We start from the raw sequence: 17,406 nt of genomic DNA on the forward strand, positions 1-17,406 counted from the left end.
GATAACAGAGTCAAGCCTACCATCACTGTGTAACCTGTCTCTCTGATTAGAGTTGTAGACTAACTCAAGCAGTAAATCAATTCACTTCTCTTAATAGCTCTGCTTTGCAATAAAAAAAAAAAAACCCACACATCATTGGTACAAAGCAAGCCCATTCACTTTATGCTGATCAGAGAATTACAATGGTTTCTCATATGATAAAAATGTGCGATTTGCGATTAAATATTTTAATCGCTTGACAGCACTAATTATTATTATTATTAGAGACACTACATGCTGAATTCAGAAACAAGGTAAATAATAAACGTGAACGTGAGCTGTAGATATTTATGCTCAAATCCACTCAAAGTAAGGAGCGGGGCATCATCACGCTGTGTCAAGACAAGAACTTTCCTGAGAAATAACGCGAACGTCTGCATCATGCGGGATTTGCGGGCGGGAGCGGGACAAAATATGGCAGGCACAGGCGGGAGCGGGACTGAAAATCATAATTTTTTTGTAGGCGCGGGCGGGAGCGGGACTGAAAATCATAATTCTTTGCGGGCGGGAGCGGGACTGCACAATGCGGGCGGGAGCGGGACTGAAAAATCCGACCCGCGCAGACCTCTAAGTCAGATGTCACCAGCCCACTGACTGATCTCACTAAAAAGGGAGCACCAGATCCGGTCCAGTGGACGGAGCAGTGCCAACAGGCTTTCACCAAGGTAAAAGCTGCAGTGTGTGTCGTGGGTGGGGGGCTTTTACACTCCCCTGACTTCTCTCTCCCCTTCATTTTACAGACAGACGCATCGGACAGAAGGCTGGAGGCCGTTTTGTACCAGAAGGTGGAGAGCAAGGAACTGTAAATCAGCTGCAAGCTCTCGATGCGCGAAAGTATGTACAGCACCATTAAAAAGGAGTGCCTGGCCATCAAGTGGGCAGTCCTCACCTTCCAATACTACCTGTTGGGGTGCCCTTTCACTCTCTGTTCAGACCACGTGCCCCTCCAGTGACTCCACCGCATGACGGATGCCAGTGTGCGGATCACCCATTGGTATCTCACCCTCCAGGAGGTTACATGGTTACATTCGAGGTGGTCCACAGGCCGGGGTACAGATGGTGGTGGCAGACTTCCTGTTCCATTGAAGGGGAAGTCCACTGCAGGATGGATGGCTCCCCGGCCAGAGTCGACCGATGGGGGTATGTGGCAGTGGGGACATGGCCTAGCGGCAGTTTGAGAATGGAGGGTGGGTCCAAGGTTTCTTTATTTGTACCATACCGAAGTACTGGTAAATTCGTTGTGCAGGCAGGAATTCAGTGTGATCTTTAAAAAGTACTTCATCATCAATTGTTCAGCATGAACAAAATTATTCACGTCTGGGCCTTACTGTTCAGCAATACAATTGCTGTTGGTACAAAGCTCTTTCTGTACCATTTTGTCCTTCCCTTAGGGACCCCAAAACGATGACCAGAGCGAAGGAGCTGGAACTCACCATGCAAAGGGTGTGAGCCATCTTTAAGAATACAGGTAGCTTTATGTTGTAACTCTGTCATAAAGACAAGACATGGTGGGTTGAAGCTTCCCAATTAGCCACCCAGCCCATTTATTTGGTTCAGGGAGTTTTTGTCCTGTAGTGACAGATTACCAAACCAAGACACGAAGGCCAAAGATAACAATGACTCAATAAAAGCACGATAAAATAGGGTCAGCATAGTTTTATCAATGTTAAAACGGAACAGTTTCTGAACAAAAACAACCGCTCTTGCATACTGCTTCGCAGTTCTTGCTAAAAGTCAATTTATCATCAATGACAATCCCAAGATACTTGTAATTATCCACGCGTTCAACAGATTGGCCCTTGATGACTGTGGGATCATGGTTTGGAGTCTGAGTTCTAAAAATCAATAATCATGTCCTTTGTTTTGGATGTATTAAGCACCAAGAAAGATAGATCACACCACCTAATAAAATCCTCCAAGACTGGACCATGGCTGTATTCATTATTGTGTAACAAACTTACAATGACGGTATCGTCAGGCAAAGAGAGCTTTTTCTCAGATTTTCTTCTCCTCAAACAACAGTGATTTACACGAAAACGAAAGGAGGTATTCACAAAATTCTTTCACACTGAGCGCTAGAAAGCTCTCATGAAGACATTGACGTAATTTTTTTGTCCCTAGTGTAAAAATTGTGGACAACAGAGCGAGTTGAAACCAACTGACATTTCTGATTTTTTCATCAAAGCACTGTCGGGAATATAATGGGAGTCAATGGAGCAGTTGGGCTGTGAACCTGTCACGTTAAGGCTTCTTGTGCAAAAACTGTAAATCCTATCGTTTAGGTAGACACATTGTGTGAATCAAGACAAGTGTGACTCCAACTTTTGAGAAAATGTGTGGAGAGTGTGAGGGAATTTCCTGTTCTATTATTCCTGATCTATGTATATAGCTTGCTAACGTTAACTTAAGATGTCCATGTCTTACAAAACAGCCTTAGCATTATCCCTGTACACTCAATGACGTGTTAAGTCGAATCTCTCTGGGAACTCTCATCACTGAAATTGGGTACATTTCTTTTCCTTTAGCAATTATTATCCTGTAGGATAAAAAGGGGGGAGAATCTGAGGGAAATTTAGTGGATGAACATTCCTATTCTCTGTGTTTCTGTGTGTTGAGCTCAAGTGGCCTAATGTACTGAGAAAGATGTTTTTTCCAATGTTGTAATCGCTTGTCTGTGGCCTTGGTGGTAATGAGCAGGGTGCTTGAGTTCGTCCTAACTACGCATCTTCTCATGATGTAACCACCTTTCCTGACCTTGGTGGTGATAAGCAGGGAGCTTGAGCTCTCCCTAACTTGCATCTGCCTACACATACCAAAGCATGCCAAGTGCACTCATTAGTAAAACTTCATAGAAAGTCTTGAGCCAATCACCTGAAGACACAAGCAGTGAGCGAATGCCTTCAGAGTATAATAGATAACATTCCTAAAACACAACTCAGAGTGCGGGTACTCTCGGCATCAGAAGTGGTATCTTCTCTTCTTTCCCTTCCTATTTTATATATCTGTTTATATGATCTACTATAATAAATAACTGAAAAGACGACTGCTAAGCGTTCTGAAGTGTTTATTAGAAATTTCCATTACAATTTGGCGTCCCTGGGTGGGCCCTATGCATCTGATCCTCGGACGACGGAACATTCCCAAGGCTACGGTGCGGAGCTGAGAACTCGGACGAGAGACCAGGCCATCAGGGCTCACCGAACCAGTAAGTGATGCCTTTGCATTCTTGTGTAAAGAAATTAGTGGAAACAGTATTTAAAGAATGATACAAGAAATGGACAGAGATTTGTCCTAGTATTTAAAAAATGACATAAGAGATGGACAGAGATTTGTCTTAGTCAATGAAGACTGATATAAGAAATGGACAGAGATTGTCCCAGTCAAGGGAGACTGATATAAGAGACGGGCAGAAGTTTGTCCGAGCCCAGGAGGACTGCTAAGCTGTGGTACCAATCAATATGTTAGCAGACAACGGATAAAACACAATTTTGAGACGACAAACCGCGAGTAGTTTATTGGGTTGTGTAAGAGAATTATCCGCCAAAGTGACGACTGGGTAATCACTCGCCTACTTGAGGAGGTGAAGTACGGTTGCGTTTCGACGGATTCACGTTCAGCGATTCGTAGGAATTGAATCTTGCTCCCTTTGTCCTGTGTGAACAACTGGCCCGTCGGAGGAATGGGATAGAGAGGTTAGATCGTGAAAACACAAAGACACACCGGTGTGCACGCAAAATATTGATGAATTAACAGAGTACTGTCCTCCTCCAAATTCTGAAACAGAGAAACAGCTTTTGTACACATGCGTGAGTTGTCTTTGAGGTTGTTGTGCTAAATGATACCTACTTTTAGCTTAAGGCAAATGCCAGATAAATTATTTACTAATAAGAACACACCTAAAGGATTATTGTGTCGCATTTTTGGACATAGTCCAACCTATTCTTCTTGTGATCCTGATAAATAAAACTCAGCCAATGTTGTCATAACCTATTGATATAACAATGTACAATGAGGAACAGAAATGGTAAGTTAGGGAAAGAAAAAAAAAAAAGCAAGCAAGTGTGAGGCTACATGTGCTATAATAAGAATTGGATGTTTCCATGACAGCCCAAACATCCAGTTTATGAAAACCTCATATGGCGAGGATTATTTGGCACAGTTTGATATATGGGTAAAGGACTTAGAATTCCCTGAGAAGGGCAGTTTTAGTCCCAGGCAGATAGGACAGTTAGAAGAAAAGTTGAAACAGAAGGAAAAAGAAGAGTCTGCAGATAATGTTAAGTTCTTAGGGGACTGGAGGGCGTTTTCTGAATGGAAAGAAGAAATACTTAAGAGAAAGTACAAAAGAGAGACACGACAGGCAGGGCTCTCACCCTCTTCTCAGTGTTTGAAATTTAAGATGGACCCTGACCTGGAGTCTGCCCCACCACCCCGACACACACTGCCTCCTCAGCAAGGCGGAGCATCACTCCCACAAACGCTTCACCCACAGAAAGGGAGAGAAGTCGAGACAAAAAAAAAAAAACTAATCCCCTGGAATCTCTCCCAGCCTACCAGCTGCCTCCAGCATCAGCGCCTCTCAGCGCTTCTCCATCACACACGAGATCCGGTCTTGCATATGGTGATGGAAGAGACACCCTCCTGGACCTGACCACATGCTCACCAGTGGGTCCACAAGGCTGTAACCTAAAGTCTGAAGTTCTTCATCTTCCGATGGTGGAAGTGGCTGGAGCCGACAGTGTGCTTCTAGTCCGCAGACCCTGGACGACAGCTGACATGAAGGAAAGCATGGCTTCTCTTCCCAATGTGAGAGGTAGGAGGAAAGAGATTTGGTAATGAGCTGTTGATATTTTGCAGAGAATTCCGACCGACCACCCATGAACTTCGCCGCCTACTCATGACCAAGATGGGTATAGACTGGAACAAGGTTTCCAGAGAGTGGCCGGAAGCTGACCAGCGAATGACTACACCAAACTGGAGCGCAGCTGGCAATGGTGAGTATAGAGATACCATCAATGCTCTCTGTGCTCGTCTGGACAGTGCTTTCCCTTGAACATAGACATTACTAAGATCAGTATGTGTAAGCAAGAAGATGGTGAAGTGGTGTCAGCATTTCTCGCCCGTCTCACCGCCGCGCATGAGAAAAAAAAAAAAAAAATACAGTGGCCTGACCAGGCCCATGACCCTGGCTGCAGTGGAGGGCACTCCTGAGCCTCACCAAGATCGAGCAGTACGCTGTGCATGCAGAAAAACTGCTGAAAAAGAAGGAGAAGACAAAGTCGGCACAAAGAGACCAAGACCTACACGCCGCCACTCTCACTCTTCTCCAGACTGCTCAGCCTGGACCTAGAGGAAGAGGTCGAGGTAGGGCCGAGGCAGGACGACCTGGGGTGACTCATCCTGGATAAAAGGCGCAACCTGCTACAACCGCAATCAGAAGGGACACATTGCTCGAGATTGTCTCCACAGAAGCAGCCAGAGGCCCTGTGAGGAGTACAGCAAAGCAGACTGATGGGCGGATTCCAGGAACGGGCCCCGCACAGAGAACAGGGGAGGTAATACACGCACACACCTGATGATACACATAGACAGGAGCATTCACATAACGTTAAACACATTAGTAGCAGCACCTGCATCCAACAGCAAGACTACACAGAAATGCCCGATACACCAGTCCAAATAGATACACCTGAAGTTGCATTAAGTTTGTTAAAATACACAACTACTCCCTTCTCTAAACTCCCTTGTATGCCCCTCACTGTATGTGGGCATGTGTTAACCTTTTTAGTAGATTCTGGAGCAGGACACTCAGTGATACAACATGGGGTACTTCCAGTAGACCCACCGCTCAGCTCAAATTCTATTCAGACAGTGGGCATCTCAGGACGACCTGTAACCGAAACTTTCTCAGTCAACCTCCCGTGTGAAAGCGAGGGAGGAATAGTTACGTCCCACTCATTTCTCATCCCACATACATGTCCAGTAAATTTGTTAGCACGTGATTTAATGTGCAAATTAGGAGTAAATCTCACGTCCACTCCAGATGGACTAACTATTGAAGTAAGTGAAATGTGCAGTGTGCAGTATGGGTTTGGAAGCCCTCTGTATGTGTATGTCTGGCGGCTCTGCTGTTGACACAGACTATAGGAAAGAGGAAGATTTACATTGCACAGCACATGTTCACCAAGGGCAAGATGTAGAGTTTGAAAATACTTGGTTTGCAGACCCCCATGCACGTGAACGATTGACCCTCAAAACTACATATTGGTCTAAACATTATTGTGCTGTGCAGGTCCATTTTACTCGTTGTCCGAACAGCTGCATCAATGCTCATCGCAGTGTTCTCAAACATGTTATGCGCGGCCTCATAACAGAGGACTCCGAGGTTGACTGCTGCCAACATGATCTCTTTGACATTGTTAATTCTATACCCCAGGTCTCATTAGCAAAACCGCGAGCCGCCCATTGGAAAGACGTGGGGAAGTGGGTCAAGAAGTGCGCAGCCAATGGCAATGAGTGGTCCCAAACAGAGGACCCTAGTGTGTTGTTTTGCAAAAAGCTTGGGGTCTACAACAAAGTCATGCCATGTTAAGCGCAGCGTAATATTAGCCACTGATGACCAGGGTCTTGGGAACCCCGGCCATAGTGGCCTGTTTGTCTCTGTTTCCACAGGCATAACTCCAGCAGAGGTGCACCCCAAACTGGCAGGAGTTCCAAATTCCATTTGGGTGAAGGGTAAACATGATGTGGGCCTAATAAAGAATGCTGAACCAGTGGTGATCACCCCAAAATCAGATTTCAGGCCTAGACAGACCCAGTACCCACTCAAACCAGAAGCAATCACAGGTATAAGACCGGTCTTTGATTCGTTACTGAAGGCAGATGTAATTGTCCCTTGCTAGGACTCTCCACCAGTGCGCACTCCTATTTTTTCCAGTTAAGAAGGCAAGAAAACCGTCCCAGCCCGATGAGTGGAGGTTTGTCCAAGATCTGCAAGCAGTCAATGCTGCAGCTGTCCCATGCGCGCCTGACGTCCCTAAAGAGCGCTCTGCAGACCACACCCACTCTGGGACTGCCTGACCCCAATAAACCATTTGTTCAAACTGTAGATGAAAAGAAGGGTTTCATGACCTCTGTTCTTTTGCAGAAACACGGGGATAGATTGAGACCTGTAGCTTACTTCTCCAGCAGGCTGGATCCAGTGGCGGCTGGACTTCCTGTTTGCCTGCGTGCAGTTGCTGCAGCTGAAAAGGCGGTAACTGCCTTCAGAAATATTGCGGGGTATTCTAACCTCACCCTTTTGGTCCCACATGCTGTCTCCCTGCTTCTGTTGGAGAAAAAGATGTCACATTTGTCAGCACAGAGATGGTTGAAGTATAACACTGTCATACTTGATATGCCTAACATCATTGTGAAACGTTGTTCTGTTCTGAATTCTGCCTCTCTTCTCCCTCCAGAGGACGATGGAGAGCCACATGACTGTGTTGCTCTCACTAATGATTTTTGTTCCGCCAGGGCAGATTTAAAGAGCGACCCTTTGGAAAATCCAGACATGGTCCTCTATGTGGATGGTTCAGCCTCCAGAGACCCAGAGATGGGAAAGAAGAAAGTAGGTTTTGCTGTAGTCTCAGATCACGAGGTCCTCAAGGCGTCGTGTCTGTCCTCAAACCTGTCGGCACAGGCCGCAGAGCTCTGTGCCCTTATTGAGACATGCAAATTGGCTGCAGGGTGATCTGTCAATATTTTTACGGACAGTAGGTACACGTTTGGCGTTGTGCACAATTTTGGCACTATTTGGAAACACAGAAATTCTCACTAGCACAGGATCTCCCATTGCACATCATACACTGGTCTCTGAGTTGTTGGATGCTATTCTACTCCCTAGAGCCATTGCTGTGTGCAAGTGTGCTGCCCATACTAACAATACTGATCTTGTGTCTCAAGGGAATGCCAGGGCGGACACGGCAGCCAAGTGTGCAGCCTCAACTTCCAGTTCACCCTCTAACCTCGCCTTTCCTCAGTTTTCTACCCCCTGTTTACAGCTAGCGGACCTTCAGAGCACTGCCACCCAGGACGAGACACGAGTCTGGAAACAGGCAGGCTGTATCTTTGCAAACTCGGTCTGGGTTTGTCCCTCGGGCCGTCCCTGTCTACGAAAATACATGTTCCCTTTCTATGCAAAATTGGCACAATGGGCTCACCCATGTGTCAAAAGGGGGGATGGTAGCAGAAGTAACAAAGAGATGGTTCATAGAGGGGTTTTCAAATTATGCTGCAAAATTTTGCAAGCAATGCTTGATATGCGCACAACATAATGCAGGTCAAGGTATCAAACTAACTCAAGCAGCACACCCAATACCAGACAAACCATTTGATCATCTCCAAATGGACTTCATTGAACTAACACTTATGCCGCTTTTCCACTACAAACGCGGCTGAGTCGGGCTGAGCCGAGCCGTGCCGTGTCGGGCTGAACGGGGCTGTTGGAGTTGCATTTCGACTACAACTGCGCTGAACCGTGCTGGAAGTGGGTGGACACATTGGGTGGAGTTAGCGAAAGTGGGTGGACGTCACATGATGTCGTTAAGCAGCGCAAACAGTGACATCAGTGAGCTTTTAAGCGGTAGTCTCACGACCCGGATAGTAAACAATAAACGTGGAGGACATGGAGTCGTTAGTGTTGCTGGTCTTGGTGCTGTGGCTTGTTGTCACCGACAATGCGGACAGATACTGGCAAGAGCGTATAGATGAGGCGAGGCGCATAAGGCTTCAGAAATTCTCGTAATTCTTCTCCTTCCGGGTTTGCGGTGTTTACAGATCCCAGCGTGCTCGCGGGGTGTGTGTGGGCATGTGAGGACACTCCTCCTCACCAATCAGTGCACAGGGGAGTGTCTGCTCACGCCCCCAACCTCACTCGGCTCGCTTCAGCCCCACTCCAAAACGGTGCGAGTTTTAGGGGCTAAGCAGAGCTGAAGCGAGCTGAGTCGTGCTGGTTTTTGGTAGTCGAAACGCGAGCCGTGTCGGGCTGAAGTGAGCTGAAGCGAGCTGAAGTGAGCTGAAAAAGGGTAGTGGAAAAGGGCCATAAGAGAGGGAAAATGGGCCCCTTAAAATAAACTAAGCAAAGCTTGTGCAGAAACAGGGCTAGGATGGACAAAGGTCCTCCCTGTAGTACTCACACAAATGAGGATGCAAACTAGACCTAAACATGGGTTAAGCCCATTTTCAAATTCTGTTTGGACGAGTACCCAACACGGGGATAGGGCCAGTTCAAGGAACACTGCCGGACACCACACTGTGTGATGATGCAATGTTGAATTACTGTGCAACGTTGTCCTCTGCTTTGAAATCTATCCACAAACAGGTAAAAGAAGCACTTCCCAAACCCGCTGAGGGACCTCTGCATGATCTACAACCAGGGGATTGGATCGTGGCGAAGGACTTCCAATGAACCAAGTGGAACAAGCCACGGTGGAATGGCCAATTCCAGGTCCTGCTCATGACCCCAATGGCAGTGAAGGTCACAGGCAGTGTGATGTGGATCCACACTAGCCACTACAGGAGGGTTCCTGAACCGGCTGAGCAGGAGGAAGAGGAAGGCCTAAGTGACCAGACGCTGACTAAAGCTCGTGAGGAAGAAAGGAATCACTGCATAGAACAGTGCAAGTATCACATCAATCACGTACACACCCTCAATAGGGAAGAGTATTTCAGTGTCTAGCCAATAAAGTCTTAGGGTTTCGAATTTCTTCCAAGTCCCGGTGAGGTGGGACGAGGGCTGATAGGGCATGCCCGCCCTCTGAGCACCAATACACGTCAAGAAGGGCAAGGGTTAACTCGGTAACATCACTGAGGCACTGAACAAGATGCGCAAGGTTGCTGAACAATTATGAGCAGATGAACATGGAGGAGTTGAAGACAGCTGATGGTGTTGGTTGAGTGGATGAAGACTCTGATTCTATCCACCATACCGGTCCTGGGCTTAGTGATTGTGATGCTATGTTTGCTCCCTGTTTTCTGTCAATGTTGTATGTCTGTGTTTCAGAGGCAGCTGACAAATACTGGTTACCAGATGGGAAAACAGACTCCGACGACTTACCTGACTGGCTTCCAAACCCACACGAAGACTATAACCCACCGTTTGATGATATCAGCACAGTTGACATGAATTAGTCCTAACTTAAAACACTTTCATTTACGGTTGTTTCCTGTTCTATTATTCCTGATCTATGTATATAGCTTGCTAACGTTAACTTAAGACGTCCGTGTCTTACAAAACAGCCTTAGCATTATCCCTGTACACTCAATGACGTGTTAAGTCGAATCTCTCTGGGAACTCTCATCACTGAAAGTGGGTACATTTCTTTTCCTTTAGCAATTATTATCCTGTAGGATAAAAAGGGGGGAGAATGTGAGGGAAATTTAGTGGATGAACATTCCTATTCTCTGTGTTTGTGTGTTGAGCTCAAGTGGCCTAATATACTGAGAAAGATGTTTTTTCCAATGTTGTAATCGCTTTTCTGTGGCCTTGGTGGTAATGAGCAGGGTGCTTGAGTTCGTCCTAACTACGCATCTTCTCATGATGTAACCACCTTTCCTGACCTCGGTGGTGATGAGCAGGGAGCTTGAGCTCTCCCTAACTTGCATCTGCCTACACATACCAAAGCATGCCAGGTGCACTCATTAGTAAAACTTCATAGAAAGTCTTGAGCCAATCACGTGAAGACACAAGCAGTGAGCGAATGCCTTCAGAGTATAATAGATAACATTCCTAAAACACAACTCGGAGTATGCGTACTCTCGGCATCAGAAGTGGTATCTTCTCTTCTTCTTTCCCTTCCTATTTTATATATCTGTTTATATGATCTACTATAATAAATAACTGAAAAGACGACTGCTAAGCGTTCTGAAGTGTTTATTAGAAATTTCCTTTACAGAGAATGAAATTTGTGGCTGAAAACACAGTTTAAATGAGAAATTTAGAGCTTTTTTTTCAAGCTGTCTACACTCTAACTGGATCACCTTCACTGAAGTGCAACATCATAGACACTCAGTATAAAGTCTGAATTTCTCCAGAATTGATCATGGTGATTGATCTGTGACTGATCAAAAAGTATAGAACCTAGCAAAAAAAGTTGAATGCCAGATCCACACAGGAGAATTTTTTCTCCATTTTAAAGTTTGAATCATGTCTCTAGGTGAAAGCATGCCAGAGCAGTGGATGTTTGAAAAACGATAAAAATGTGCCATTTTTCTTCATTTATTCCCATTGAAACGAATGGGAAATTTTGCGTGATTTTTTCGCGAAGTAGAATGATGAACAAAGTAATAGCATAGCGAGTCCAATCGAGCTGCACGTTTTGATATATTGTTTGTTTGTGTGCGATGTACGGTTATTGGGTTATTCGAAATCGAAATTTGTACGCAAGATGAATAAGAAGAAACACGCAGAAGAACAAGAGTTTGCTGTGCTTTGCACTGCAAACTATTGACTCCCATATACAGTTAGGTCCATAAATATTTGGACAGAGGCAACATTTTTCTAATTTTGGTTCTATACATTACCACAATGAATTTTGAACAAAACAATTCAGATGCAGTTGAAGTTCAGACTTTCAGCTTTAATTCAGTGGGCTGAACAAAACGATTGCAAAAAATGTGAGGAGCTAAAGCATTTTTTTAAACACAATCCCTTCATTTCAGGGGCTCAAAAGTAATTGGACAAATTAAATAATTGTAAATAAAATGCTCATTTCTAATACTTGGTTGAAAACCCTTTGTTGGCAATGACTGCCTGAAGTCTTGAACTCATGGACATCACCAGACGCTGCGTTTCCTCCTTTTTAATGCTCTGCCAGGCCTTTACTGCAGCGTTTTTCAGTTGCTGTTTGTTTGTGGGCCTTTCTGTCTGAAGTTTAGTCTTTAACAAGTGAAATGCATGCTCAATTGGGTTGAGATCAGGTGACTGACTTGGCCATTCAAGAATAATCCACTTCTTTGTTTTAATAAACTCCTGGGTTGCTTTGGCTTTATGTTTTGGGTCACTGTCCATCTGTATTATGAAACGCCAACCAATCAGTTTGGCTGGATTTGAGCAGACAGTACGTCTCTGAATACCTCAGAATTCATCCGGCTGCTTCTGTCTTGTGTCACATCAATAAATACTAGTAACCCAGTGCCACTGGCAGCCATGCATGCCCAAGCCATCACACTGCCTCCACCGTGTTTTACAGATGATGTGGTATGCTTTGGATCATGAGCTGTACCACGCCTTTGCCATACTTTTTTCTTTTCATCATTCTGGTAGAGGTTGATCTTGGTTTCATCTGTCCAAAGAATGTTCTTCCAGAAATGTGCTGGCTTTTTTAGATGTTTTTTAGCAAAGTCCAATCTGGCCTTTTTATTCTTGAGGCTTATGAGTGGCTTGCACCGTGCAGTGAACCCTCTGTATTTACTTTCATGCAGTCTTCTCTTTATGGTAGATTTGGATATTGATACGCCTACCTCCTGGAGAGTGTTGTTCACTTGGTTGGCTGTTGTGAAGGGGTTTCTCTTCACCATGGAAATTATTCTGCGATCATCCACTACTGTTGTCTTCTGTGGGCGTCCAGGTCTTTTTACATTGATGAGCTCACCAGTGCTTTCTTTCTTTCACAGGATGTACCAAACTGTAGATTTTGCCACTCCTAATATTGTAGCAATTTCTCGGATGGATTTTTTCTGTTTTCACAGCTTAAGGATGGCTTGTTTCACCTGCATGGAGAGCTCCTTTGACTGCATGTTTTCTTCACAGCAAAATCTTCCAAATGCAAGCACCACACCTCAAATCAAGTCCAGGCCTTTTATCTGCTTAATTGAGAATGACATAAAGGAATTTCCCACACCTGCCCATGAAATAGCCTTTGAGTCAATTGCCCAATTACTTTTGGTCCCTTTAAAAACAGGGTGGCACATGTTAAGGAGCTGAAACTCCTAAACCCTTCATCCAATTTTAATGTGGATACCCTCAAATGAAAGCTGAAAGTCTGGATTTTATGTCCATTATATAACTAGAACATGTTTCAGTAAACAGGTAAAAAAAAAAAAAATTTGTGTCAGTGTCCAAATATATATATGGACCTAACTGTATGGGAGTCAATAGTTTGCAATGCACAGCACAGCATCACTAACTAGACAATTCCCCTGTGGGAAATCGTGAGAGTGATGCAGTGGGTGCAGCAGTCGCTATTGCAGGAGTTGTACTGTACTGTGTGAATGTGTGACTTGCTATGATGCTCCGATGCTATGATCATGTGTGTGTTTGAGAGAGAGAGAGAGAGAGAGAGAGAGAGAGAGAGAGAGAGACCCTCCCCCATCTGTTCTCTGACTGGAGCTGGTTGCCTTGGTGACGGTGCTCAGGTGCAGAGCAGAGACATAATATTACAGGCAAAGAGAGCTTTCTCAAATTTTCTTCTCCGAACAACAGTGATTTACATGAAAACGAAAGGAGGTATTCACAAAATTCTTTCACATTGAGTGCAACAAGGCTCTCAACACACTGATGTAATCTTTTTTGTCCCTAGTGTAAAAAATGTGGACAATAGAGCAAGTTGAAAACAACTGACATTTCTGATTTTGTAGTAAAATCGCTCTCGGGATTATAATGGGAGTCAATTGGGCAGTTGGGCTGTGAACCTGTCACTTTGAGGCTTCTCGTGCAGAAAATGTAAATCCTATCATTTAGGTAGACACATTGTGTGAATCAAGACAAGTGTGACTCCAACTTTTGAGAAAATTATATGTGTAGAGTGAAATTTGTGGCTGAAAACAGTTTTAATGAGAAATGAAGAGCATTTTTTAAAGCTGTGTACACTCTAGCTCGACTGCATAGACACTCATTATAAAGTCTGGATTTCTCCAGAATTGATCTGTGACTGATCAAAAAGTATACAACCTAGCAAAAAAGTTGAATGCCACATCCACACAGGAGAATTTTGTCTCCGTTTTGAAGTTTGAATCATGTCTCTAGGTGAAAGCATGCCAGAGCAGCGGATGTTTGAAAAACGCTGAAAATGTGCGATTTTTTTCACCTTCTCCCATTGAAATGAATGGGAAATTTTACATACGTTGGTCACTGAAGTTTGGGTGCGGGGGGCTGGTCCATCCGTGGTCCTGGACCGTGGAACCGGGCTGGAGGGGGCGTCGTCCTGCAGTCTCTGTGACAGCCTGGCTGGAGGGGCTCCAACCAGCTGTTGACAGATGAGAACAAATATATTAAAATTCAGACAGAGTCTAGTTATGTCTCCATGAAGACACCGTGTCAACTGTAAACACTGACTGTGTGTGTCAGTTGTGTGACATACGTTGTTCACAGGAGACTGGCGGTGGGGGGGGCATCTCTCCGTGGTCCTACGACGCCTGGCTGCCGCTGGGGAGGCCACCTGCAAAGTCAAATAAAACATAGCATCAGTAACTGTAGGGAACAAGGAGAAACTTTATAATACAGCCGAGAAGAGACATCAATTTACCTTCTTGCGTGCTGGAGGAGACTTGCAGTCCTCCACACCAGACAGCTGAGAAGGAGACACCTCCTCCATAGCACAAAGGATCATGCTACTAAACCACACTGGGTTCAGTGGGAGGAAGGACTCCTCCTATGAAAGACAAAAAAACAAACACAAATACGCATCAATATTTGTCTGGTCAAATATACAAACTTTAAATACTAAATAAACCAGTTAACTTATTGTTAAAAAAAAATAACTCACCTGCTGCTGAGCCAAGCTGGCCTGACCAGGAACCTGCAACTGGGAAAATTAACATCACATATTTGATTAAATAGATGCTTTTTAATTACAACTGTGAACCTGTTCACCCAAATGTACACACAAACATAATAAAAAAAAAAAAAAAACTTTAACCTTGCTGCTCTGACCAACGACCTTCCACTGGAAGGGGTCAGGAGACAGAGGAGCACGTACCTCTCTCTTCACAACCAGCTTAGGAGAAACCGGGGGAGGTGGTGGTGTCTCCAGGAACTGCTCCGTGGCGGTCCACAGCAGCTGGGTAAGGATGCCCATCCCCTCACGATCGCTCAGGTGAATCTGCAGACATGACAATACAAATCCATTTACAGACAAAGTTCAACTATAAAAAAGTAGCTTGTGTTGACTGGTTCATATCAGCACACAAGAAATTATAGCAAATTAGACTTTTGTGTCACACATAGATATTCTACTTACGCCGTCTCTGCTCCACAGATCCAAGCGCGTAAGGGGGAAGTGCTCCGCCACAGAGAAGTACCTCACACCTAAAAATATAAAAGAAAAAAATAAGTCATTACAACATCCACACGTGTATTATGACTATGTTCATTACTATATCTTCACAGACATTTTTAAGTACATTTCTTTTTCTTGTTTTTATTGACATGATATGTTTACACACCCATACGAGCCGTCACGCGGTGGTACTCTTGACGAAGGAGGACCTGGTATGTCTCATCCTCCTGGAGACGGGGGGGGAAATCCAGCACAAAGACCTGTAGAAAACAAAATTTTAGAAAACACGTTTGTTATCAATTGACATTTTCATTCAAAATCACACACGTTACAATAAATGCACATGATTTATTAAAAGCTCATACGTTTAATCTTAGAGTAAGGCAAGGCAAGTTTATTTCTATAGCGCATTTCATACACAGTGGCAGTTCAATGTGCTTTACAGAGGTAAAAGCAAAACAGTAAACAATAGAAAATAAAATTACATAAAATAAAGGGGGAAGAAGAGAGAAAGTTCAGTAAAAACAGCAGAATAAAATGGAATAAAAGTTAAGTAAAGTTTAAAACATGTAAAGATGACGATATTTATCAATTAGCAGAAAGCATCTGAGAACAGCTTGGTCTTTCGTCTAGATTTGAAGCTGCCAACACCAGGAGCATTTTTGATGTCCTCTGGCAGTTGGTTCCATAGCTGTACTGCATAGTAGCTAAAAGCTGCTTCACCACACTTTGTTTTAACAACAGGTTTTACCAGTAAATTTTGCTGCTGCGATTTGGTAGATCTGATTGGGTTAGGCCACTGCAACATATCAGAGAGGTAACTGGGCCCTGTACCATTTAGAGATTTGTACACCAGCAGCAATGCTTTAAAGTCAATTCTGTAGCTTACTGGAAGCCAGTGAAGGGACCTTAGAATTGGAGTAATGTGCTCTGTTCTTTTTGTTCGTGTGAGAACCCTTGCCGCTGCATTTTGAACCAGCTGAAGTCGTTTGATGGTCTTTTTTGGCAGGCCTGTGAAAAGGCCATTGCAGTAATCAACCCTACTAGAGATGAAGGCATGGACAAGTTTTTCCAGATCATTTTTTGACACAAGTCCTCTTAGTTTGGAAATGTTTTTTAGGTGATAAAATGTCGATTTAGTGATTGCTTTCATGTGACTGTCAAAGTTTAGCTCGCTGTCAATGAAAACACCAAGATTTTTAACCATATCTTTTGTTTTAATCCCCTTTGTGTCAAGAATAGTGGTAATCCTGAGTCTTTCATCTTTTTTCCCCAAATAGAAGTAATTCTGTTTTATCTGTGTTCAGGTGGAGAAAATTTTGTGACCTCCAGTTGTTGATTTGGTCGATACACTGGTAGAGACATTCAAGGGGGGTATAATCATTAGGTGATAGAGCAAAGTAAATTTGGGTGTCATCTGCATAGCAGTGATACAAAATTGAGTTGTTCTTGATAATTTGTCCAAGTGGGAGCATACAAAGGTTGAATAATAAATGGTCCAAGGATCGACCCCTGGGGGATACCACAGGTCAAGGACATTGATGTTGAGGAACAATTTCCCATGGTAACAAAGAAGCTTCTATCTTTTAAGTATGATTTTAACCAATTGATAACTTTACCAGTCAACCCAACCCAGTGTTCAAGTCGATATAGCAGTATGTTGTGATCAACAGTATCAAAAGCTGCACTGAGGTCCAGTAACACCAGGACCGATGTTTTGCCTGCATCAGTATTAAGACGCATGTCATTTATAACTTTAATCAATGACTTTAGTCAATGTACCTCTAGTGTTGTTAAAGTCCTACAAATACAGGACAAGCGAGACATGAAATAACACGTACCTCCGGCCAGCGGCTCCTCACAACAGTGAGGAAACTTGCGTAATCGACGGCTGCCTCGTCGATGGTCCTGCTCGCGGTCAGGTTGTTGCTAGGGGCAAGAACACAAACAGCGTCAGGGGACCGAGGAACATTAGCATGTAGGACCTCAGTCCGCAGCTGAGCGGCGTGGGCCCCATGGGCCGACAGGACACCAAAAGAAAACTTTCCTTCTGGCATCACGGTGAAACCATCTGCGATGGACCGGAGGTGGGAGTCCCCGACAATCAGAA

At 44.3% G+C, this 17,406-nt stretch overlaps 1 protein-coding gene across 1 annotated transcript in view; it reads right to left on the minus strand.

The window, feature by feature from the left end:
- Positions 1-17,406, minus strand: part of LOC132883301 (histone-lysine N-methyltransferase PRDM9-like) — a 322,553-nt gene that overhangs the window by 31,744 nt on the left and 273,403 nt on the right. The window contains exons 7-13 of the mRNA XM_060916743.1: positions 15,463-15,556; positions 15,258-15,325; positions 14,937-15,119; positions 14,784-14,822; positions 14,544-14,669; positions 14,379-14,456; positions 14,142-14,264 (exon numbers count right to left, since the gene is read on the minus strand). Of these exons, the coding sequence (XP_060772726.1) occupies positions 14,142-14,264; positions 14,379-14,456; positions 14,544-14,669; positions 14,784-14,822; positions 14,937-15,119; positions 15,258-15,325; positions 15,463-15,556 (711 nt within the window). The remainder of the gene's footprint in view (positions 1-14,141; positions 14,265-14,378; positions 14,457-14,543; positions 14,670-14,783; positions 14,823-14,936; positions 15,120-15,257; positions 15,326-15,462; positions 15,557-17,406) is intronic.

Source organism: Neoarius graeffei, chromosome 1 (assembly GCF_027579695.1).
Source record: "Neoarius graeffei isolate fNeoGra1 chromosome 1, fNeoGra1.pri, whole genome shotgun sequence".
Lineage (NCBI taxonomy): Eukaryota > Metazoa > Chordata > Actinopteri > Siluriformes > Ariidae > Neoarius > Neoarius graeffei.